General features: G+C 46.7%; 1 protein-coding gene across 1 annotated transcript; it reads right to left on the reverse strand.

The window, feature by feature from the left end:
- Window positions 1-7,478: 7,478 nt before the first annotated feature.
- On the reverse strand, window positions 7,479-23,732 carry GABRQ (gamma-aminobutyric acid type A receptor subunit theta). The gene is given in 10 exon segments (XM_089904026.1): window positions 7,479-8,827; window positions 8,830-8,923; window positions 9,535-9,782; window positions 10,972-11,124; window positions 11,668-11,805; window positions 12,352-12,434; window positions 14,215-14,435; window positions 16,016-16,083; window positions 21,170-21,258; window positions 23,299-23,732. Coding segments are annotated over 10 exon segments (2,097 nt in total). The 5' UTR covers window positions 23,451-23,732; the 3' UTR covers window positions 7,479-7,976.
- Between the last annotated feature and the right edge of the window lie 2,231 nt (window positions 23,733-25,963).

The raw sequence follows: 25,963 nt of genomic DNA on the forward strand, positions 1-25,963 counted from the left end.
GACCGTGGGGGGAGCACAGAGAACCGCACACCTTCCCCTCGGGGCTCCTCACCAGCCACCAGACTTTGGAAACCTGTTGTTTCACAAGGTTTCTTTTCTACACGGAAGAGGCTGCGTGGTGGGATTTGGGGAAGTCCTGTTGTTTTCAGGCTATCTAACTTTACATTGTCCATTGAAATGATTTTTTTTTCTGAACCCTCTTTTCTAGTAAACAGTACATTTTATATCTCTACCAAGTGTACTTTTAGAATATATATGTATATATGTAATATACATATATACACATATATATGTATATATATAATTTCATGAAAGAATACTTACCCTTACTCTCTGTGGTTCACTCGTTATTCTATTGTCTGGTTGTGTGATGGGGTAGAGTGTTTTCTGCTCATTGGAAAGGAAGGTGGGTGTCTCACTTCCTTAGCAAAGCATTCATGTATTCCTCTATGGAGATAGTGTCAGGATGGGGACTGTCCTGGATCCCTGGCATACACCAAACTACAACGATAGTAACAAGGTGGTCTTTGGGTAGGTGCAAAATTGTATCCTGAAAGAGGTAGACCAACATTAACAATAGAAAGATGTATTTGTCTTGTGGTGATGTAGATATGCCACTCAGATCTCCAGCAAGAGAACCTATTGTAGGGGGCATAGTTGCTTGCCAGCCCCAGTTGAGTTTGCAATGAGGTCACACTTCCCCCTTGGGCTGCTCTCATCCAATGATTCAGCATGGCAGGGATAGTAGTGTTGGCTTGTTCCAGCCTGAGCAGGACCAGAGGGTTCAAATAATTATATGAGCAGATAGCTCAGATCTCCATATCACCCACTACAGTTGCACCAGCACCCCTTCCCCAGCTTGCACCTATGACCATATAGAGTTTTTTTAGGCCCTGGCTGGTTTAAGCATGGGCTGGTGCAGTATGTGGGTACAAGTTGAAAATGGATAGTGCTATTGAAAGAGAGCAGGGATGGAAAATCTTCCTAATAGGCAGAGATTTAAGCAGTGCACCTGGCCTGGGGTGAAAATGGGCTGGCTCCTTGGTTGGGGCTGGGAAAGGAGAGGATTCGAAGAGGCCCCCTAATGAACAGGGTCTTGCCTAAAGGCACACAGAGAATTCCAGACAGAAGGGAGGGCTGGGGTCCACTACTTCCAATAAATTTTTAACCTCCATCCCTCATGTGATATTAAAGGGAGACTCTCTAAGAAGATGATTTGTAATTGAAATTGAGAGATTTAGTCAAGGATGCAGAGCTGCATTCTACTGTAGCAACTCTTAGCCTGGCCATTGGCAGAGTTTATGTTCAAATTATGGCCCTTGCTCACTGTACAGTCCCTGAGTTGCTTCTAGACCATTGGAGAGAAACTTGTTTGAGTCCCGTGAGGAATAGGTCCTCATCACCCATTACTTTTTTAAAACAAATTTTATTTATTTTTTTGGCTGCATTGGGTCTTCGTTGTTGTGCACGGGCTTTCTCTAGTTGTAGTGTGCAGGGGGCTACTCTTCGTTGTGGCATGCAGGTTTCTCATTGTAGTGGGTTCTCTTGTTGCAGAGCAGGGGCTTTAGGTGTGGTCTTCAGTAGCTGTGGTTTGTGGCTTAGAGCACAGGCTCAGTAGTTGTAGCACACGGGCTTAGTTGCTCCGTGGCATGTGGGATCTTCCTGGGCCAGGGATTGAACCTGTGTCCCCTGCATTGGCAGGGGGATTCTTAACCACTGCTCCACCAGGGAAGTCCCCCCATTACTTTTTTTTTGATCTTCACTTTCTTTTTTCCCCATTTTCCCCTATTGCTATTAAACATATCAGTATAAAAAATGTGCTTAAGGTTATTAAAAATAAAATAATCCTTCCTCAGTCCTGTATACCTTAGTAATTCCCTTGAGAGTCTTACCAGGAAGGCAGCTTGGGAGAGACCTGGTTGGGGGAAGTGGCACCATGGCAGTACTAAGGGGTCCCTGGAGGCCCTGCCAGGGCTCAGAGGCAGCTGAGCCAACATGGGAGGCTGGGAAGAGACCTTGCTGAGAGCCTGGAGAAGTTGTAGCAAGGGTTCTTTCACCCTGAGAGTTAGGGAAGCTGTAAATGGGGAGGGAGACCACATCCCCCTTCTCTTACCCCATATCCATTAAGGTGGTTGTATAGTTGTTGGGTAGCAAGTTACAGTAGGACGATTCAAGGGTCACAACTCCACCTGGGATTGCAGGCCAGTTTCAGAACCTGAGTTATTGGCAATAAATTAGCCAGCAGAAAATAACTCAGTAGCTAGGGGCTTACTCCAGACATACTGTGAAAACTACCCTTTTACCCCCAACTGCATTTTCTCTTTCTGTATGTCCCTGTGACAACACCAGCCCCCAGACCCTTGGGCAGATCAGACCTGTTGGGTGTGAATGCACAGCTCTCCTGTCCTGCTTTGGGTACAAAAGGGACCACAGAGGAGGAGACATTAGGTCTGGGTTCCTGCTGCAAGTCCAAGGTTTTCAACAAAAGGTGTTTGGAGGCAGGCACACTGACAAATGTGGGCCACAGCAATGACCTTCTGCAGCATCAGCAGGATGTTTTAATGTGACTCTGCAAACTTTTTAAAACCTGAGCACACCGTTCTTCCCACCTCTACAGGGCTTTCTTGCTTTTTACTCTGCACATCCACATTGGTAATGGAGATTTAAAAAAATTTTCTTTATGAAGACCTTTCTCCTCCAGCCGTCCCCCCGAATGGAAATAAGTGTGCACATTGTATTTGACACCACAATGACTTGCTGTGTTTTAAAATTTTTGTCTTAAATAATTAGAATGATTTTTGCAAGAGCATAAACTAATTTCAACTGTGACATCATTATTTCCCCTCCTCTTGAAAACTATGGATTCAGATATCCCAGGGTATGGGGAGGTGGGTGTGCAAAGCTGTGGGGAGGCAAAGGTGATGAATGGAAGACAGAGGCTTCCTGGACCCAGATGAAGGTCCCTTCCAACATAATAGAGAGGAAACGCAATGACTCATATGTATGTGTATTTGCAATTATATACATTTATTTTCCCCTTTTGGCTATTTACAAACCTTTATTTCAGCATATTTTCAGAAGCATAATTTTATGTTTCTTCATGTTTTCCTTTTCAAAAGTCAGGATTGGTCGAGGTCTTTTTCATGCAAAAATGTGCATTTAATGAAGACAAAGAGGGAACTGGGTCATCTTGGGGGCTCTCTGCTGCTCTGGGCCCTTTTGCCAGACAGACCATCCAGGACACATGGGTCTTGGTCTTCTTTCTTGATTTTCACTGCCTGGGCCCAGCACCACTCCTGAAGACCTGCACATGTGTGGTTTTACTGTATTTCCTCTGCTTCCAGAATGGCACTGCCTTGGCTGCCCTCTGAAGAATTCACTTCCACTGATGACTATTGACCCCAGAGATGCAGTCCGGCAAGATGGTGGGTACAAAGTCTTACATATGTTGAGTCAACAGAGGTGACCCTGACCAACTGGGGGTATTTCATAATTGAAGTATATCAGGGAGACACTGTAACGCCCTCCCTGCTCCCTACCCTGAAAACCTAACACTGATAATAAATATTTCATATTGATCACAGGACACGATACAACCTACACAAACACACTGCACTTTCAGTAGGACAAGTCATGATTTCCTTTGGTGGTCATCACCACAGCAGGGTACCATGCAGGTGGATAGCTTAGTGAATGCATTCATTAGTTAATAGCTCAAAGGGTTAGCTCTTTTATGTACAGAATAAGGAAACTTCATTAGGAATGGCCACAGTCTCAGCAAAACTCAGCTCTAAATGGGCAAACACTTTGCAGCCTTGCTATTAACAAGATGACATGGATTGTAAGAATACATTTGACAAGCTCCAGTAAGATCCAAGAGATTGTCTGTTATCTCTGCAAAGGTGCCCCACAGTGGCACATGCAAGAACTTCGTAGGAATCGTGTCACACATCCCCACAACAAACTGACACATTAAAGACACAGAGGTCTCCTTCCCGTGGTAGTGGTAGAGGAGCAATTTTCGGGGGTAAAGAAAGAGAAGGTGGGTAGACGAATAAAGTCCGGGCTGCTCCATCCCAGACTAAGCAAGACCCTTCCCTCTGCCCAAGCTCCAAATTCTCTGTTAGCACAGACCCTGATTGAGTTAGTGGGTGTGAGATGAGGAGTGCGGGGGTGGGGGGTGTAGGCAGCCAGCTGGAGGGCGGCGTGCTTGTACAACTGGGGGCAGCTAAGAGTGGGGCTCAACCACGACACTGACGACAGAACACACAGAGAATGACACAGGGGAGATCTGGCAATTTTCAGGCTAAAACGACCAATTCTATGGCAAACTCAAAGGTTCAAGTTTCTGATAAGGTGTCATTGCCAAACCTCCGCCTCACCTTGACACTCACTCTCACACAGTGTGAGTCGCAGTAGTTCAACTGCTCTCATTGCAGCACACTAGGGCAGGGTATTCTTTTTTAAAAGTATAATATTATATCTAGCTACATGGATCTGTAGAGATATTTACAACTTGCCTCTCTGCCCTTCCTCTGCACTCTGAAGACTTTCTGAGCATTTCTGCCAGATACATCTTAAAACCTTCTTTTTTTGTCCCCACTCCTCCAATCTATCTGTATGATCTCCTCCCAAATGAACTGCTTGCCTCCTGCAGGGCTCAAAGGCACTCCTGGGTCCTGGAAACCCAAATCCAAATCAATCAACCAATGTTTAGACCCCAGGAAGCAAGGCTTTCAATAGCCATGATGGGAGCTTCAGATGTGAGGTCATTGCTCTCCCCACAAACCTGATTTCTCTGTGAGGGGTGTCCAAAAAGAAAGAGGCTATCTTTGATATTCCAGCAGCAATTTTCTTGTTTTTAGCTGTCTCATAAGATTTGTGTGTGTGTATGTGTGTGTTTGTGTGCGGATATGAGGGTAAACGGGTGATTTTGCATGTGAACTTACGTACGTGTGGCTGTATGTGTTTGTGCATATCTGTGTGTATATATGTATATGCTGCTGAAGGTGAGTGCCCATGTGTGTATACATGTATGTGTTACTGTGTAGGTCTCTGTGGGTGTGTTAGGATGCTATATTTGTATGCTGTGTGTATAGAAAAGAAGAAGAGACAAGCTGAGCTGATCGAGGTAGTCATCCCCTGAGGGCTCCTTTGCACTTCTCTCCTTGGTCAGCCCTCTCACCCCTCTGATTATTCTTTCCCTGGAGGGGGTGGAAGTAGGGAGCTCTGGACTACAAATCCAAACCCAAGGCTGAAGTGCAACTAACAACCATCCCAGGATGGGCTACCAAAGTGCCCTTTGGTTCTTTGCCTCCAACTGCTAGCAGCCAATCCCCTGAGCCGTTTCCTCATACCACCCACCTGCTTGCAGCTGGCTCCGCCCTGACACGTTTCAGACTTACAAGGTGATTATAATAAAAGGATGAATCATAAAGGCTATATACAACCTCCTCTCCAGCTCTTTAGCTCTCCCATCCCATTGTGTACATCATATTTTTGTTCTTACTGCATCTTCAAGGCTTCCCCACCCCAACCCCTACCTTTGTTACTCCCAAACACGTCCTTCCAGGACAAAGCAAAATCTCTGAACTCCCATCCTAGCCCATGATCGAGCATTTCCTACCTCAAGGCACTAAATTATCTCTTCCTGGGACTACGTTCACTTCTTCTGCATCTTCCGTCCAGGAGACAGCACAGATGGGTGGAGGGACGAGGAGAAGAGTGGATGGGGACCGGGAGACACTGCTCCCTGGAACAAGGGAATTGGAAAGAAATGGTCAGTTAAGTAGTCCGGCCAAATACGGCCCCCCTTATGTGGGAACAGGCCAAGGGAATTCTGGTGGTTCAAGAAGAGCCACCAAAAGGGAATGCATATGCTTTCACACGTATTTCCTTTCACACCTATTCAAATCAGATAAATAAACAGAGGTATGCACACATGCACTTATACACATGCATGCAGCATACACCCATGTGTGTACACACAAGCACACACATACATAAGCCGTAAGTTTACACACTCTTTCATAGGGGTGCACACATGCACACACATGTGCATCTACATGTTTTTATATATACAATCTTATACACACCAATATAGATTTACACTGATGTACATAGTACTATACAGCTTCTCAACTGGTTGTATGTGCACACAGAACTATCTTGATGCAGACACACACCCAGGTATACACAGAAACACAAGTATAGAAACACGGTTAAAAGCGTAGGTGGCTGAGGGGCTGCAGTAGAGGCTCTGCCTATGGAGGAAGGAGGAACATAAGCTGGGTGCTTGGCGATTCTTGCTCCCCCACCTCCTCTGTCAGTGAAATGGAGCTGCTTGGCAAATTGGCATGCAGGCTACTGCCCACTTCCCTTAGGAGCCCCATCAGGTGAGCAGTGCCTATGTTCAATGTGCTCGGTTCACACTCATTGGCTGGTCACTGGTCTCTTTCTGCAGAGATGCTCCAGGTGCTGTAGGATGAGGTCTGATGCCTGGCACATAAGCAGAACCTGATGGAGCACCCCCCTTTTGTAAAAGGGAGGAGAGACAGGGGAGCACCTCAGCTGACAGAGTTATGAGGACAAGAAGAAGGAAGAGCAAGTGGGGTGGCTCCACCACTCACTGGATGCATGTCCTCAAGCGTGGTACATAAATTCCATTTTTTCCCCCTCAGAACACTGGGGACAATGTACTTTGCCTTCCCTGGCTCACAGGACTCTTGTGAGGGTTCAACAATGGGATGTGTGGGTAAGCTCGTTGACACTATGCACTTGACAAACAGAAAGAATCAGTATACTGATTCACAACAGCTATTCTAGATCAGATGGTGAACTTTCCAAACCCTAGTCTTCATTCACCAAGTGCTTGCACTGTGTCTAGTGATCAACTCAGCATGTGACCTAGACAGATGTATTGAGTCCCCATTGTCAAACATTCTGAAGCAGAAATATACGCAAGAGAAGTTCCAATCCCTCCAAAGATGCTGCCTCAATCTGAGTAATCTCCAACCCAACATCATTCACCCTCTGCGAGCTCCTGCTGGGAACATGCTCTCTCATTTACCCTGACATTTCACTCAGCACCCCTACCCACCCACCCACATTCCATTCCCAACCCCGCACCACAACACCACACTCAAAATACAACAGAAAAAATAGTGGGGGAGGGCTTCCCTGGTGGCACAGTGGTTGAGAGTCCGCCTGCCGATGCAGGGGACACGGGTTCGTGCCCCGGTCCGGGAAAATCCCACATGCCGCGGAGCGGCTGGGCCCGTGAGCCATGGCCGCTGAGCCTGCGCATCTGGAGCCTGTGCTCCGCAACGGAAGAGGCCACGACAGTGAGAGGCCTGCGTACCGCAAGAAAAAAACAAAAATAGTGGGGGGAAGGCACTTGCAAAATCCCCCAAGTTCCCCAAAGCCAGCCACCTGCATTTGCAAGAGATGGCTAGCCCTTCCCCAACCCAGTCTGGCTTTCTCCTGTAAAACCCTAAGCAGAGGGTGAGCAAGGACCATAATCCCTAGGAGGGGGAAAAAAAAAACCAGAAGAAAAAAGTAATGAAAAAGAAAACTCAACACTTTAGTGGGACAGAAAAGCCCCCAGAAATGTTTTTGTGTACAGGGCTTGGATCCTTTCTGTCCCCCAGTCTGGCTCCTCTCTATCTTCTAAACATTTCCATTTCCAGGGGGCTTTTCTGTGCTTATTAGGTGTTAGAAGGCTTTGAAAACGTGATAGTATTCGGAAGAAAAGGGAAATCAATGTGCTATTTACCTCCAACTCCACCTCAATCCCTTTACTTTCAGCCAGAACACAACCTTTCCAACTACTCCCCACCTCATGTTTGTAAAGAGAAAGGTGGAACTGATTCAACTGCCCAAATAACCACAAAGTAGAACGAAAAAAGAAAAGAAGGTAAAACAGAACCAAAAGGAACTATGAAAGGAGCATAGTGTCACTCTGGGACACTATGGAACTAATACATATGGTACACCCAGTAAACAATGTTGAACACCACAAAGGCAAGAGGGAAGAGGAGCCGGGAGCACTGGTCGACCTTAGGGATGTAGTCAGGGTGAAAGAGCTTGGAAGAGAACCCTTTACTGAAGGAGCACCCAGGGCTTGCGGGGGAACTGTCATCAGACTCCGAGTTAGTGTTCTTGTCTGGATCAAAACCCATAACATTACCATAAAGGCTCCAGGTACTGTCAACATTATACTTGAGTTGCTTCTCAAGGTCAAGGTAGCCACTCTCAACTCTGACGTCATCAGGCAAGCTACAAATGTCATGAAGGGTGCTATGGATCTCCTCAAGGTTGTAGTTTGCTTCTTGCACACACCTCTGGCTGTGGACAAGCAGATGCTTCCTACTGGGGCCATGGTCTTGGCTCTCATTGGAGTTGGAGCTCTCTTCAGGGTCTTCTGGGTCACAGGTCTCAGCACGGCCATGGGCCTCTGCACAGTTGCGGATTTCAGTAGGAATAACACTGTCATCAATATCAATATCATTAACGCGAATGCCATAGCTGGGCATGGCCTGCTCTGAGGTGGATGGGAGGTCACTCAGGCTTTCTGCAGTGGCCAGCCAGGACTGGTCCGAGAGAGAAGACAGTGAGCTGAGGCTTTCTGAGGAGGCCAGAGGTGCCTGCTCTGAGATGGAGGCTAGAGAGCCGAGGCTTTCTGGGCTTGCTAGGCCAGCCCACACCCGTCTGGAGGGAGGAGAGCCATTTTCATCTTCTACGTGCAACTGGTCATCCTTTAAGGAGACAGTGGATAGACTCATGAGGTCGAATACTGCATGTACAATCACTTTTAGGGAGTGTGGGGGGGGGGACTTTCCTCATGAGCACTTGTAACATGACTGATGGGCTCTTCCACTGAGAAAGCCACCTCTTCTTCCTGGGGTCTCTTGTGCGCAAGGTGCTGAGGAACAGGACCGAGAGGCTGTTTGCATGCAAGGGAAGTTCATGGCTCTTGCCCCTCTGGGGCAGCTGCTCCCTCTGGAGTGCTGTGTAGTGGACAGAGGCAAGACCTCCTCAGGTAGGTGGGGGTAAGTTCCCTGTAAAGGAGGGACATTAACGTACTGCCAGCAGCAAAATGCTCAGCATGGCTTTCGGAGTCAAAAGAGTAAAGGAAGGAGGGTTAGGTCAGCCTCTCTGGTGTCTCTTCCTTTCAGCTTCCCTGTGTTCCCTTTCCCTCTGGCTCCATTGCCTGCCACTGGAGGCATGCTAAGTAGACTGGATTTGAAGCCCAAAGGTCTTGGGAAATCTATAGCTCTGCCACTTATGACCTTGGACAATGACTCAACCTATAAAGGAGTGATGATAAATTGTTCTACTTCTTTCTTACCTGGAGTGCGTGTGTGTGTGCGTGTGCGTGTGTGTGCATGTGCGTGTGTGTGTGTGCGTGCATGTGTGCGCGTGTGTGTGTGTTGTATGAGGATTAAAGGAGCTAAGAAATTTGAAAGGGTCAAGTGCTAATCTTAGGTTTAAGAAGTGCTCAAGGAAAGCAGATTATCAGTCAAAAAGCCAAACCTGCATCGCCTCTTGGTAGCGGTAGCGGGTCATGACTCTTTGGGCTCTTCTGAGTTGCCTCTGAGAGCGCTGAGGTCCTCTTCGGCTGTAGAAAACATAGTTGATGTAGACATATTCTAGCAAGGACAGGAACACAAAGAAGAAGCATACGACCATATAGATGTCAATGGCCTTGATACAGGAAAATTGGGGGAGTTTATTCCGTAGATGTGAGTTGATGGCATTCAGGATGAGCATTGAAGTCAAACCTATAAACAACATAGCACAGGGTTAGTCCCCTCAGGTGGCTGAAGTTCTTGGCAAGCCATCAGGCCCACACCCCACTGGAAGGGAGCAAAGGCCATCTCTGAGATTGAGAGGGCCCTCAGCAAAAGGCCTTCAGCTTACCAGGCTTAGGGCCCTGGCTCAATTGCTATCTTTGCTTCTCCTCCCCCATCTTTACACCCATCATGTACTTCAATAGTTTAGTGATTTCCCATTGCTCTTAGGATCAAGTCAAAAATCTCCAGCCATGGTTTCATAGTGATTTACATGTCCAGCCCCGTTTTGCCCTATGATGGTCCTTTCCCCCTTTGCCTGCTAGTATGTAAGCTTTCCTGTAGTCCATCCCTCAGAAAGTTTTGTGACCCCTAAAATATTACATAAATATAAAGGTTTAGCCTAGTGTGTGCTTCTAAAGAAGGAGGCTGAAAAGTCTGCCCCAAAGATGGTGAAGGAGAAAGCAGACCAGGGTCTGGGATACACAGGCATTCTGCAGAGTGGGACCAAATAAATTTGGGAGCTGATCTCTTTAGGCCCCTCCTTAGTACTGCTCAAAAGCCTTTGATGCTCCCCATTGCTTATACATGAAGTTCCAACTGCTTAAAATGGAATTTCAAGTTCTTCCCAAGTCAGCCCAAGCTGTCTTTCTGCTACTCTCCCCACTTCCCCAGCTTGTGCTCCAGGCACCCTCCTGGAAGTCCTCAAAACCCAGTTTGAGCAATACTTTCTTGGTGCAGTTTTAGCCAATAAGACCTGGGTCATTTCCTCCTCTGGACTCTGATAGCATTTGTCTCAGCATTCCATTAGACACTTGCCAGGAGCAGCTCATCTAGAAGCCCTCTGCTGCCTAATTGGGCATTTTGATATGTTGCTTAATCAATGTTTATTGTGTTGCATTTCTGATCTAAATTTGTGACTTGTCCATTCATTTATGTATCCAGCAAATAATGAATTCTGGTACTTTGGACCCAACATACCAAGATCCCAACCCTGATGTTTTTTTCACATCTGTCTCCAATGTTGGTCTCTCTGCTGTGGATTGGCTGGGCACCTGTAGTGTGCCTGTTAGGTCCCATCTTGTTTCCTTGCCTGTACAGTCACACACTGTTCCTTACTTTCAACTTTTTTCTGAGCAAGACAACCCAAGTTCCTTCCTGGGATGGGAACAGGACCTACCTACTGTCACCCTGGCTGCAGAGGATTCATAGTTCATCCAAAATGATATCCAGGAAACAACAGTGGTGAGGACAGTAGGCCAATAGATCTGCACAAGGTAGCTGGTGACTTCCCTCTTGACCAGGAACCTCACTATCAGGCGCACATAGGAACCTGGCAGGTAGACATACTGGTATTAGGGTGGTAGGGCTGAGGGGATTTTCCGAGTAAAGTACACGATGGTGGAGGGGAAACCAATGGCCAGTTCAGCCTCTAATATTACAGTCTGGGCAGTATGTAGACCTGACTCCATTTGCTGCCTTAAGGCCAGTGACAATGGCATGTGTCAGCAGGCCCATATGGCGTAGCAAGTCTGCTATCTCTTCCTTCCTTCCTCACTTTCTCCATGTCAACTGAAGTTGAAATGGGAAAGACATGAGATATTTCAAAGCTACAACAGATGGAAGGGGAGAGGCTGGCCCTGGAAGGAGGCCTGTGGAGTGTCAAACCTGGCCAACTGCTTCCACACACATTTCCTCATTGGCAGAGGGTAAGCCATTGGGACTTTATGAAGGGGGCTTTGGAAGGTGTCCAGAACAAGAAGGGAATAGGAAAGAAGGAAGAAGAGAGTCTAGAGGTCAAAGGCAGAGGTCACCAGGAGTTTCCTAGTGTACAAAAGAGACAGGAGATAGGAGAGAAGGAGGGGGTCAGACCCACCTGTGTAGAAAAACACCTCTTTGCTAGTCATCGTCTTTCCTAGGAAACTGAACTGAGGGATGTGCAGCTTCTCAGTACCCTGGATGGCATTCCCATTGCCTTCCCAGTATAATAGGATGTCTTCAACTGTGTAGCCATCTAGGAGGGGGAAGGAAACAGAGTTAATCTCAGAAAGCAGGCATAGGCAGATTTCACACCAGAGGAGCTTGTGAAAACCAAAGGGTAGTTGGAACCTGCAATATTGGGGTACCTTTGTGTTTTGTGGGTCTGAGCATAAGGAAGGGGGTCACATGGAAAGAGAACTCTCAGTTTGAAGTTTCTTATCCAGGAAGGAAAGCACAGCAAAGAGATATGCTCCTACCCATTAGCTTGTGCACAATTTTCCCATAGCTAGGCACATTTCCCTATGGGACTCTTTATAGCCTAAAGGCCACCTTCTCCTTGATACCATATGTATATATACCCCTCTCTGTCTGTCTCTCTGTCTTTCTGTCTCTATCTATCTATCTATCTATCTATCTATCTATCTATCTATCTATCATCTATCTACGTGGGAGAGAGAGAAATGGGGGAGGGAGGGAGTAGGGGAGATATGCAGGCCCTCTCACTGTCAAGTTTGCCTTTGGCTTTGTCACGGCCCCAACCCTGGGTAGGGAAAAAAGGGGCCTTGGGAGACATACGTACAGCTCTCCACCTCCAGCTTGCAGGTCTGCTTGTCCAGAGGGAATTTTTGCAGATTCATGGAACAAGATGCTGTGGTGGTGAGCCTGCAAAGGAAAAGCAAAAGGAAGAGAAAAGTGAGTCAAGCCCAGGCAAGTAACTGTTCCTGAGAAAACTGAAGGGGTGGGGTGGGGAGAGGCACCGCAAGGACTGACCCACCTAACACCTTCCCACACTGGTCACATTAGAGCTGGGTCCTCCTTCCCTCCCTTTCTTCTTTCCTTCTTTCTCCTCCCCCACCCCGCCCCCGCCCCGCACGCTTCCTTCCCTCCTAGAGGAAAGATGAGTTGCAGTTGTGTAAGGAGGAGAGAGGGAATTTGTATGTGACAAAGACACCCAAAAGTCTGGTAGGACTTACACAGATGACAACAGATACATGGCATGTCAGGAAGCCTCAGGGTGTCAGAATGGGAAGGGTCCTTGAGGAAACTGAATGCAGAGGCAGAAAGAGGACTTTCTTGCTGAAGGAGCAGCAAAGCTGTCAGGAGGAAACTGCTACACTGAAGCAGCTGAAACACCAGATCTGATGTGGAGTGCCTGTGTGTGGTGTGCGGGTACCGATGTGGGCAGTGGCCCTGGCCTACCTTTGGCCATGGGAGCTGCTCCGGCAGCAATCCCATCTCTGTGCATTGCTTATGAGGGTACTGGGGCTTAGCAAAATGCCAGTGGGTATAAATGGATAGGAGGGATTAATATATCTGAGGTGAGCTATGGAATGGGGCTTCAAGTTGTCATGTGGTAGGTCCAAAAGAGGAATCTGAGGAGGGATCTTGGAAGACCTGGGGAAGTGGGAGAATTGAACAATGGGGAAGAGGATAATTAGAAAAGTTCTTTGCAGCCCCAGCTGGGAAGCTCTGGCCCCTTCCTTGTCCTGCCTTTCCCAGTTGCTGATACCACCCTTGTCCCTTTCAACTCTTGAAGTGATTTCCATTTTGTACAGTGGGTAGTGTGTGTGTGTGTGTGTGTGTGTGTGTGTGTGTATTTATCTCCTTTCTGTGAATTCTACATGAACATTAATCATCTGAGGCCCCCTTTGTGACCAGTGACCTGTTCCCTGTAAGCTTTGTTGTTCTCTGACTCCAGTGTCTGGGTCCATGGGAAAGTGGATGGAGAAAGAAGAGGGAAACAAAGGGATTCAGCAAGAGAACCGCAGAGAAAGAGCTGTACCCTAGTAGTTCCCTCTTGGAGACATTTTCTGAGCTAAATTTATGTCTCATGCTTGTCTTAAGAGACGGTTTGTAAGAGATGAGGCTGTGCGGAGGGCTTTGGTGACTGTCTGCTATGCTATAAATATGCCAGTGAGGAGCTCCAGTGTGCACACATTCTGTTTGTACAAAGCCATAGGCAATATACGCACACTGCGCACCCTTGGGTCCCCTGCATGTTGAATATATGATCAATGGCAGAGACCAGTCCCCCTCCTTCACTGCATGGGAGAGAAAAGACACAAATAAATAACAGAATATACATTCAATGCTAAGGCAAAGGGAGAGCTCTTCCAGTTGAGAGTATCAAAGATGATTTCTTGACAAAGAGGGCATTTGAATTAGGGATTGAAGGATAGGAAAGCTTCAGACTCGTGGAAAGAGGAACGGGTCATTCCAGACAGAAGCAACAGCATAAGGCAAGGTGTGGGGATAGGACAGCCAAGGATGGCTGTGGGAAACTCTGAAGGTTCCACTTTGACTACTGAGTGAGGGGGGCAGTGAAAGAGAGATTTGGAAAGCAGTGGGCTCCTCTGTGTGTCCCTTGGAGTGTGTTCATGGGATAATTAGTGGGAAGAAGGTAGGCTGTCATGGTGACCCCCAGGTCCCTGGGAGAACTCACCGGATGCCATACCGCACCGTTCCATCTGGCTGAAGCTGAAACACGCGATTTTCTACAGTCACATCATGCACAAAAGCATCCTTGCTATTTAGAAAGTAGCAGTCAGGGACCCACAACTTCTCAAGCATCTGATAGTCCAGGGTCAGGTTCAGATTGGTCTCATAGTATGCTAAACGTGTATCTTTCCAGGTCTGATGAAAAAACATTGTAATAGTATAGTCCTGAGGAAAGAAAGGTAAATCCTAGTTGTAAGTGAGGTTGCCCAGCTTTCTGTCCTCAGTGTGTGTATGCAGGTGTATGAAATACATCCTAAATATAGATGCGTAACGAAACATATGTAAGAATGTTCAATGTTACGAATAATAAAACGAGCCCCATAAAATTAAAATTCAGGTTAAGAAATAGAATGTTCCCAATAACTATCAATCTTCAACGTGTCTCTTGCAGAACATATTTCCCACACCTCCCAGCAGTAACCATTATCTTAGATTTTAATGATAATAATCCCTTGCTTTTCCATTTTTTCTTTATGTTTTCTTAAGTTTTATTGTCTATGTATTTCTAAGAAACATATTGCTTAGTTGGACTTATTTAAAATTTTTTTCTGAATGGAATCACACTCTATGTATTCATAAGTTGCTTCTTTCACTCAACATTATGTTTGTGTGTTTGCTCAGGTCGATGTGTGTAATTAAAATTTGTTCACTTGCATTGTTGGATACTATTCCCTTATATGAATATACTATGTGTATTATTATGTGATGACACCATACACATCAAAATCGCAATGAAATAAAAACTATAAAGCAAAAGTTCCAGTTTATACCCCTATAAAGTGCAGATAAGAGCTCCCAATGCTCCTGCCTTACCAACATTGGTACTGTCTGACTTTTGACTTTTTGCTAGTCTGGTGGATATGTAATGGGTTCTCACTGTGGTCTTATTTTGCATTTCACTGATTAATAATAAAGTCAAGCATATTTTCATAAGTTTATCTGCTACTTGGTTTTCTTCACAAAAGTGAAGTTCTTGTTTAAATTTTCTGATCATTTTTCTATTGCTTTAAAAATATTCTTCTCACTCTCACTCTGTGAGAGTGGCATGGACATATGTACACTGCCAAACGTAAAATAGATAGCTAGTGGGAAGCAGCCTTATAGCACAGGGAGATCAGCTCGGTGCTCTGTGACCACCTAGAGGGGTGGGATAGGGAGGGTGGGAGGGAGGGAGATGCAAGAGATATGGGAACATATGTATATGTATAACTGATTCACTTTGTTATAAAGCAGAAACTAACACAGCATTGTAAAGCAATTATACTCCAATAAAGATGTAAAAAAAATAAAAATATTCTTATTAATTCACAGGAATTATGTGTATTTTCAATACCAGTCTTTTGTGTTGCAAATATTTTAGTCCAATCTGAACTATCCTTTCAAACTTGTCATGCTCACTTTGCTTTTTTATTTTGCAAAACAGAAGTGCCAGAAGTTTTGGCTAAAGAGAATATTAATATAGTTTAGTTACCAGTATTTATTTTTATAGTTTGTGTTTTCTGTGTCATTTTTTAAAAGTCCTTACCTATCTCAAAGACACTAAAAGAATATCCTATATTATATTTCAAAACCATCATAAGCCTTTCACTTTAATGTCTGTAATACATCTAGATTTATTTATTTTTAATTTCAGGTGGCTGTAGTTTCCAAAACCTACTGTGCCCTCCATGTGGCCTCTGCTGCAGGTCAGAACAACAGGCTTATGACCCTGCTCCTTGTCTCATGGCTGGAACTGACACACTTACCATAGTCATTTCTGAGATCTGTTCAATACTGGAGACATAGATAGATACTCCCACTGGCACAGGGGCACCTACAATACAGGAAGACACTATTACATGCAGTGTAGGAAAAAGGGTAAAACATGGACTCAGGAGCCAGACTGCCTGAAGTTTGAACCCCATTTTGGCACTTACTAGCTATGTGACCTTGAATAAGCTACCTAACCTCTCTGAGCTTAGTTTCCTCATGAGTAAAATGGGGATAATGATAGCACTTATCTCATAGTTAATGCAAGCCAAGCACTTAGAGTAGGGCCTGGCTCACAATATGCTGAAAAGAAAGAGTCAGGCCAAAATGAAGAAAAAAATAAGGCAATGAAGCACTCTTTTTCTAAACGTTTTCTTGATAAAAAACTTAAGAGAAATGAGCCCCAAAACAAGATCTGTGGTGTGCATGAGCATATTTGTGTGAGTTCATGTGAATGTGTCCATGTGGGAACAAACGTGTGTTTTTGTGTGAATGAATGCATGAGCTGTGTGCATGAGTGTATGTGAGCATGTTCACATACCTGAGTAAATCTGTGCATGTATTCATGTGCAGGTGAATGTGTCAGTGTGCACATGAGTGTATTTGAGCATGTTTGTATAGTTGAGTGTGTTGTGTGGGAGTGAATTATGAGTTAATGTGTTTGCGTGATCATGTATGAGAGAATGTGTGACTGTGTGAGTGTATGTGAGCTTGTTAATGTGCAAGGGAATGTGTGAACATGGGTGTGTTTGTAACCTTGTTTGTATGTGTGTGAGTGAATTTGTGAGTGTTTTCATGTATGTGAGCATGTTTCTGTATAAGTGAATGTGTGAGCACATTTCTGGGTGAATGAATGTGTCAGCATGTGTGTGTATTTGAGTGTATTGTGTGGGAGTGAATATGTAGGTTATTTGCGTGAGGCTGTTCACTTAGTGTATTTGTGAGCATGTCCATGTGTAAGTGAATGCATGATTATGTTTGTGTGTGTAAAGTTGTGTTTGGGAATGTAAATGAACTTATGGGTGTATGTATGTGTGAGTGAGCAAGTTCATTGTGTGAATATATGAATGTATTTGTGTGTGTGACCTTGTTCACATGCAAGTGATAAGTGTGATAAATGATTACACTTCTACACTCACACCCATCACACTTATAACTGTGAGTGTGTAAGTGTGAGTGTATGTAAGCATGTTTATGTGCTTGAGAAAATCTGTGAACTTGTCCATGTGTGTGTGGCTGAATGTGTGTGTTTGAGTGAGTGTGTGATCATGCTGATGTGCAAGTGAACCCATGAGCATATCCATGTGTGTTAGCATGTCACTATATAGGTATGAGTGAATGTGTGAGCATGTTCAGGTGCGTGTGTTTCTGAGTTGGTAAATATGTAGACATGTTTGTATATGTGTGCATGTGTGAGTGAACATGTGGGTATGTTCATGTGTGTGAATGACAAAGCATGTGTGAGTGTGTGTGTCTATGTGTGTGAGTGAATTTGTGTTTGTATATCTGAGGATGTTTGTGTGCAAGTATAAGTGAATGCATGAGCATGTGGATGTATGTGGGTGTGTTTGAATGAATTTGTGAGTGTGTTTGTGTATGTGAGCACGTTTGTGTGAGAATGAATGTATGAACATGTTCATGTGTGTATGCAAATGTGTGAGCATGTGTGTTAGTGTATGTGAGTGTGTATATGTGTGTGAGTGAATTTGTGTGTTCATGTGAGTGAGTACATGGGTGAGGGTGTTTGTGTGTGTTAATATGTAACTGTGATTGAAGTTGTGCGTGTACATGTGCATGTGTGCGTGTGTGTGTGTGTGTGTGTGTGTGTGTGTGTGTCTGTTTCTGCCTCCTGGCTTTCTTTTTCAGGACTAGGTGTTAGTGCTGCCCATTCAAATGTGATAATGGATGTGCAAATATGTACTAGACTATAAAGTACTGTGGAAAAATACATTTTAATTGTTTCCTCATTGACTCAAAACTCTTCACCGGGCCTCACAGCTAAGCCATTATTCTATGTGTATTACATCACATAGCTGTTATGGAAACATGTGTGACGCTTCCAATTCAGCCTGCTGGCTTCACTGCAGGCTGGCTACCTAGAAGCTGAGCTGCAAAGTGCTATTGGGAATCCACATATGAATGGCAGCTGAGAAGTAAATGGGCCTCTGTGTGAAGGCATAGCATTCACAGCTATTGTGAATGATCGCTATGTAGTGACAGGGGTTTCTAGAAAGGCAGTTTTTTTATTACAGCCTTTCAGGCTCCCCACATGCGTTTAGATGAGGATGGAGGCTGTGTTACGCAGGCAACAAGCCCCAGAAGGGCCAGGCAGTCATCCCCTCAACTACCTCACTCTAGTGTCAAACTTATAATCCTAGACCATTCTGTGTCATTCAGGCAATCCAATTACTTACAGCAGAATCCTGGGGACCCGAACCCTAAAGTGCCAGGGCTCAGCTTTGTCCAAGGTTCCCAGTTGAAGAGGCAAGTGGGAACTGAAGTGCAGTCCACATTCCCCTCACCAAGGCATGAGTCTTGGCCCAGGACTGTGGCCTGGAGGAAGGAGACCTGGGATCTTTTTCTAATTTATCCACCTAAATTAGGAGGGAATATCTTATGTGCTAGTAGTGGTCAGAACAAGAGCTTAGCTAAGATATCCCACATCCTTACAAGGATAACAGAGGGGAACAAGATGCTTCCAGGTAAGGTATCTAAATGCTATCTCGGGGGTGATGGCCTCTGTCCCATATCCCATCGCTGTCCTTCCTGATGGACTCAGGAAGGCAGAAAAAGTGGGAGGGGGTAATCACTTCCCTCCCTCTTGGAAACTTTGCTACCCAACTCTACTTCCTCCCTCGCATCCATCAGAGTACCAGAGGAAGAGGAGGTAAATGAAGGAATGATGAAGATGTCCCATTTATTCCTTCACTCCACACCTATGTCATACCAGGTGATGGGCTAAGCAAAGGCCTTAGGGACCTGCCTTCTGCAGCACGTGCTCAGAAAGAAGCAGCTTTGTTAACTTTCCCTGGTCCCTCCTCCTCCTCTTCATCCTCCTCTTCTCAAGGAAGGAATGTCTCCCATTTGAACCCAACCACAGTTAGGTCATGTCTCTGCATGTGGGGGGCGTGTGTGCCTGCGTGTTAAGCTCTGAAACTCTACTTCACTTCAGACACAGAGGGAAATTTGACTCTGTGTCTAGTGGGAGTCATGGGCTACCCCAACTCTAAACCCCCTGGCCCAGCTCTCCAATTGACTGCCTCCCCCCAACCCAATAAAACAGCCCCAGACTTAGAGTCTGTAGTTCCTCCTTCTGTCTAAATGCTAGAAGGTCCTGCGTTGTCCTTGCTCTCCCACCTTCATCTACTGTTTGGCCAAACTGGGGACCCAGCTATTCCCATACTCCCCAGGTCTGCATGCCCATAAAGCTTAGGTAACCCAGGAGGTTAGGCATCAGGTGTAAACAAATCCAAGTTAGCTCAAAAAATGGTGGTGAGGTGCCTTGGAGATACCATGGGCCAGCCACACCTGACAATCCCCAGAGGGTGGTCCTTGTCCCTGTTTTGTCCCCATAGCCCCGGATGCCTGCAGAGATGGCAACCTGAAGCAGCAAGGAGAACGTGCTTGATATACTTGAATGGCTGTTGGTTAGCCTTTGCTGAGAAACAGGAAAACAATGAATGGAGAAAATGTAACAGCTACACCCTTGACACCCACTGTTGCTTGGTGCAACTGGTCCAAAACCAGTGTCATGCAATGGAGTGCTGGCTGTGCCCTAACACCTGAATTTCTATAATGAAAGAACTTACCTTCTGCCCTCTCCACTCCAGCCGCCCACTCCCCAGTGCACACTCACCTTGGATCCAGGGACAGCACGGCCTTCTGCCCTCACACTCGGAGGAAGCAAAGCAGCCAATGGGATACCAGTCAAATGTCCAACCTCCAAACCTTAGGGCATAGGGCGATCAACTTGGTTTTCAAGGGGGCTTCCTAAGCAAATAACAGAGCCCCCCAGTGGTCTAGCACAAAGGCAAGTGCTAACAGCTGTGTGCCCTTTAGGGTGGAGGCTTTGTGTATTCAGAAGACCTCTATTCATAGGTACAAATGTGAATATTAGCATTTATTAACCCTTTAGATTGGGTGTCTAGTTCTACCACCTGCAGGAAGGAGAGTGCTTTCTCTGACTTAGCCGCCCAACTTTTTAGTTCTTTCTCTGTTTCCTCTGAGCCAAAATGTGACTAATGTCTATTTAATTCACCCTTCCTCTTGTCTGTCCTTGGTCTGGGTTTCTTGGGTGTCCCCTCAGCCAGAGAATGCTATTCCTGTTCTGTGGTGTCAGGGAAGTTTGCCTGTTACTTCAAAGCTGTGTGATGGAAGCCAGTCGCCCTTTCCAAAGCCAGGGGTAGGGGGAGGTGAGGCTAGGCAGAAATAAGAGGAGAAATTGATGTATTGGCTTCCTGGAGGTTTGTATTTCAGTTTCCTTGTCATTTCTCACCTTTGTGTTTAAGATCTGAGTGCTAGGCTAAGGAGTTTAGATTTTATTTTGCAGTTAAATAAAGCCATCAAAAGTTCCTGAGGTGGTTAGGTGGGATTAATAAAGATCATGTTGACTGCAGTGTGTTGAATAAACTGAACCTGGTAGGAGCTGAAGGCTTGGGGAGGGGGAGCAGAAGCAGAAGTGCCTGGGACCCAGGTGGGTGAAGTAAACTAGGCAGAGAAGTCCATGCCCTTAGTTTTAAGCCAGCTGAATGGAGTAAGTGCCCAGGGTGCAAAGAATGTGTTCACAGGTGGAACACGTGTCCTCCCCATAGATGGAGCAGAAAACTCTAGCATGAGAAGCACACCTGGTGTGATTAGTGCTTCTCCAGCCACCCCAGGGAGTGTGCTTCAGGCTCTGTGCCACTGTAAAGGAGTGTGGAGGGGGCAGAGGCCTCTTGCATTAGAAGGCAGAGAAGTGGGAGAAATTCCAGGGGCAGAGTGAAAGGCCTGTGGGTTGGGGGCCTGGGAGTGCTCTGCTACAGGTCTCTGCAGGGTCGGGAAGGTGGGGTTTGGAGAGGCACAAGTGTCCGGTCTAGAGGACTGCTCCTGGTCAGCTCACTGGGTGGGGCTGGCTTGTTGTATCTCAGCTCTAGTGTCTGGACGTGTCTTACCTCCAAAATTGGGCCTCAGACGGACATCATATTTCGACAGCACCCTGTCCAAAATCTTGTGAACCATAGCTTCATTTGCACAATTTTTGCTGAAAGAGAAGTCATTGGTAAATATTGGTCATCAGTGAATGCCACACTGCTTCTCAGAAAACAAACAACAAAGAGCACCCTAAGCATCAACTTGCCAGGGCCTTCCCTCCTGCACACATGCAGACATATACAGTCATACATGTACACGTCTCTCCCCGCTCCCCTCCATCCCTGCAGTGAGTCAGCCAGAAGCACAGCAGCGACGCAGACTCCTCTTCCCCCCTCCACCTCCCCAGCTTTTATCCAAAGGGTGGGGCCTCAAGACTGGATTCTTGTTACCAGGCAGAATTGGGGGGATGGGGGGAAACTGTAGGGGAAGTGGAGAGAAGAGGGTGTGGGCAGGTGTGAGCCCTCACATAATGTATTACTTCAGCCCCCTAAGGAGCCCCACTTTACCATCAGCCTGGATGCAGCTTTCCAGGTTGGTGGGAGTCCTCTTTCTGGGGGCACCTGATTGCCCCAGGAAAGGTCATCTTTCACCCTCAGTAGTCCCATGAGCTGATCCCACCAGTCTATGTTCTCTAGCTCAGTCACATTTCCCCTACCTAGGCTAAGGCCAGCATTTTGTTGTCACGTCTATGTGAATCCTGTTTTTGTACACCTCTGTTTCTAAGACTTGGCATATTACATATGACACAGAGAGACAGCCTTGCTCATGTAGCAGAGTTTTATGACCCTCATCAATCACGATTTTTGATTCTTGGGGTTCAGGGCTGTCCTCAAAAACACATGTATTCTTGGAGCAGGCATCTCTTTGGCTAAGCATGTGCTTCCAGCCTAGACATGTCTTGGGTGAGCACATGTAAATGGACCCAGTGCAACCCCGCAGAGAGCTGGCCTTTCCAGAAGTCTCTGATGTGCCCTCCCAATTCACCTAGTCCTTCATGGGGGGCTCTTTTCCCCAAAAGGGGCTTGTGAATGAGAATAGGCCCTGGGCATCACTATGACTCTTAGGATCTTTGATGCATTGACTATGGAATGTCAGCCTCTGCAAATCTCTCGTGTGTGTGTGTGTGTGTGTGTGTGTGTTCACTAGCGCAGTTTGGTATGTTGGGTTGAGGACATTGCAGAGCTGTCTGCTGGAACCTTGCCCAACTATGCCCCCTTTTCCTAATACATGTTCATTTCTGGTTTGCCATTTAAAAAATTATTCTCAATCATCTTTAAAAAAACTCTCATCATCTTTAATGACAAAATTTCAAAGTGTGCACATGAATGATTCCTGAATTAAAGCAACGCATTTCTGCCTGTTTAGGACCACACACAGATTATCCATATGCCAGCGCTCAGGATCTGTGGCCACCACAAATACACATTTCCATGTGATCTACATGTAAAGGCTGACTGTTTAACATCTCTTCAGTTATTTGCAGACCCAAACAAACTTGAAATCAAACAGCTAATCTTCAAATGTTTTCACAGGAAGCAAGTACAAAAATGCACCCATCTCAGGCCACAAGGTTATATGCTATACAGCCGCCGATCGCACTGTCTGGGCTACGATGAGGTTGAGTCAATAATTTCTATCTGCAGCATCGGAAAAGGTCCCTCACTGCTCAACACACGCATTCAGGAACACACACACGCACCTCATGGAATAGGAAAAAAATCCGGACTCAAACAGGTGTCTCTGCTGTCTATGTTTTGTGAATTTCTCATCACCCTGTAACCCCTTCCCCCAATCCTACAGGTGCCAAAGGACGTGACTGGGAAAAGCTACTAGGGGCCTTGGTCCCCGGGGATGGATGGCAGACCTTGGGGTGAGAGCATCTTTCCCCCCCCACCCCCCGGGGCTGCAGTTTGGGCACACGCAGGGCTCTGTCAGGTCAGGCGCCGCAGTAACAGGTGGGCTGAAGCACAGGGCCCCCTGCGGCCGCCACTCCCATCCCACCAACCTCCAGGGACCTGTAGGCAGGGCCCGCACGCCAGGGCTCGGCGAGCCCGGGTCCAAGTCTTCCCCAGCCCGCTCCGTCCAAGAGGTCCGAGGCTGCCCATCCTCTCCTGTCACTGCCATGCCCAGGCTGGTGGCTCCCGCTTACCAGTTGAAGAGGTCCAGGACGACATCGGGCACGGTGGAGGAGAGCTCGAAGAAGTGGAACTTCGGGGTGGGATTGAGGTCGTTGCCCTCCGCGAGCCAGGTTCTGATGAGCAGCAGCAGCACAGCGGCTCGCAGCATCCCACGGATGCCCATGGCTACGGCACTCCGGGGGTCGGAGGGCGCGAGAGACTGCCGTCAGTCGCCGGGGAAAGGGACGGGGTGTGGGCAGTGCGGGGAGAGAGGGAGCTGGGGGGTCGCTAGGAGTCGCCTCTAAGGAGACAGTAGCGAGAGTATGGGGAGCAGGGAGCGCGGGGTTCGGACCGGAGCCCAGAACCCAGGGGGAGCAGTCCTCCAGTACCTCTGCCCGACGCAGCGCCCTCAGGACGCGCCCAGCAGGTGTGAGGTGCGCTCCGTCTGCGGCCGCTCCAGGCTGCGACTGGGCACCCAGCCTGGCGCCCGGCTGACTCCGCCCACTCCGACGGTAGCACTGGCAGAACCAATCCAGCAGGTGCCAGGAGCCACACAAAAAGGCGCGCGCTCTTGCCTCCGCCCGCAGCCAGCGCACCGCCCGCTCCCCGCCCCTTCAGACCTCTGCAGTCGTCCCCCTGCTAGCAACAGACACAGACAGGGGCGGGGCCGGCCCGGGGGAGGGGGAGGGGAATCGGCTGCAGGGGGTCTGGGCATGCATCCGCACCTAGGGCACCCGGTGGGTCCTGCTCTTTCTCTCTGCAAAAATGCAAAATGTGCGTTTCTTTTGGAAGACCGTGTGCCCAGGAGTTTGTTTTTTGTGGTGAGGGAGTGAGGTAATTAGACTGCCCTGGCTGAATCTACATTCTGATAGAGCTGGACACATTTGGGTCCCCAGGACAAAGCTCAGGGAACTGGAAGGGTTCACCAACTGGGATCACGCTGAGATGTGACTGTCCCATAGCCAGGGCTGACACCATGGAAGGGGAAGAAGGCAAAGACCAGTGTTTCAGATATTCAAGGGAGTTAGTTCCTGGAGAGCAGGCAACTCTAATGCTCCTGCATTTTGGGCCCATCATGTGGAAAAGCCTGGAATTTTAGCTATTCTTTCCACTACCTCAAACACTCTCCTATGAAACAAAAGGATCTCAGAGGATAGGGAAATTCCTTCACCCAATCCCCTCTGTCCTTCCCTTCTCAGATCCTTGACAAATGAAGTTCAGAAAGACGTCCTTCAGAGCACATGGGCCAGATGGGCAATCGATAAATAGATCTCAGTCACGTTCACCAATGCTGAACTTCCTAAGGCATGCCACTGAGAAGGGTTTCAATGAAAATGAATTTTAGGTTCACTCTTGGTTAGCTAAAACATTTACACAGAGATATAGCCCTCTTCTCCTTTCTCTCAGTATTTGGTGAAGTGAGTTGGGACTACTTGTGCTCAGAAAACCTCCAGTTGCCTGTTTGGTTGAGTGTTGCCCACACTTAAGTGTTTAACTCTTTATCCCCACTTTCTTAACCATCTTAGAACCAAACTTTAAAAAAATGTGTCTCATAGTCCCCTGCCTTTTTTAACGAGCAGAACACCCTTGCACCTTCCTTTCCCTTTGCCCCACTATTGCAGCAAATGGTCTCCTTCTCACATGAGTGTAGAAATAAAAGAACATGGTGGAACCTGCATGTCACTGGCTATTACATACAGGAATGGATCAACAAAACTCATCCCTACTGCTATTAATTCTGCCCCCATTGTCTCTGGTCATCCAGGCATCCTTGTAGAGACAATCCTTGCTTGATAAAAGTGGGAATGGCTATTCTGGGTCATTTTGTCCAACCATCTGGATTGTAATATGGAGAAACTGAGGCCCAGAGAAGGAAAAGGGGTTGGCCTGAGGTCACATAACAGTAGAGGCCCAAACTAGAATCCTATTTCCAGGTTTGACTACTTCCAAAACATTATGTTTTTTGTTTTGTTTTGTTTTAGTGTGATTCAGTGTCCACTGGAAATTCAGGCAACCGCCAGCAGATGGGAGTAAATTTATTTAGATGAGGGTGTTCCCAGTATCCTGGAATCAAATTCCACAGGCAATTGGTCCCTCATTTGTCAGGGGAAAACAAGCCTGAAGCTTGAAGTTTTATTCCTAGGTGCCCTTGTGACTACGAAGATTGCCAAAAAGTTGATGATGAAGAATTCACTTCCAGGCCTTACATCCCAGAGGGTCCTCCCCCACTTCTGCTCTCCCTAGAGGTAATGCTTTGTTGAAATTTCTAACTCACAAGACAAATAGCCCACAAAACAACAAGAAATACAAAAATGCCACTATAATTTGCATCAATACTTGTTGAGCTTTGGTCTAATTAATTTATTAGAATATCCATAAATATCCAGATTGAATGGGCTTACACCTATGGGACCATGATGTAGGAGAAAGAGCATTGACCTGGAAGTTAGCCCATCTGTGTTCTGGATCCAAGTCTGCCACACGGCAGTAAATGTTCCAGTTTGGCTGGAGTGTAGGTTATGTTTGGAGTAAGACAAGAGGTAAGAGGCAAGAGATTAGGCAGAACCTGGCCTAGTGAGCACCCACACTCAGTGTACAATAAATAAATGAAGCAAGAGAGTTTTGGACCTAATTGTCCAAACAAAGGACTTTGATTTTTATTTTAGAGTCAACTGTATGCTTTTGAAAGGATTGTGC

This window comes from Delphinapterus leucas, chromosome X, assembly GCF_059928025.1.
Source record: "Delphinapterus leucas isolate spDelLeu-1000000601 "Yukka" chromosome X, BTC_Dleu_Yukka2, whole genome shotgun sequence".
Classification (NCBI taxonomy): Eukaryota; Metazoa; Chordata; class Mammalia; order Artiodactyla; family Monodontidae; genus Delphinapterus; species Delphinapterus leucas.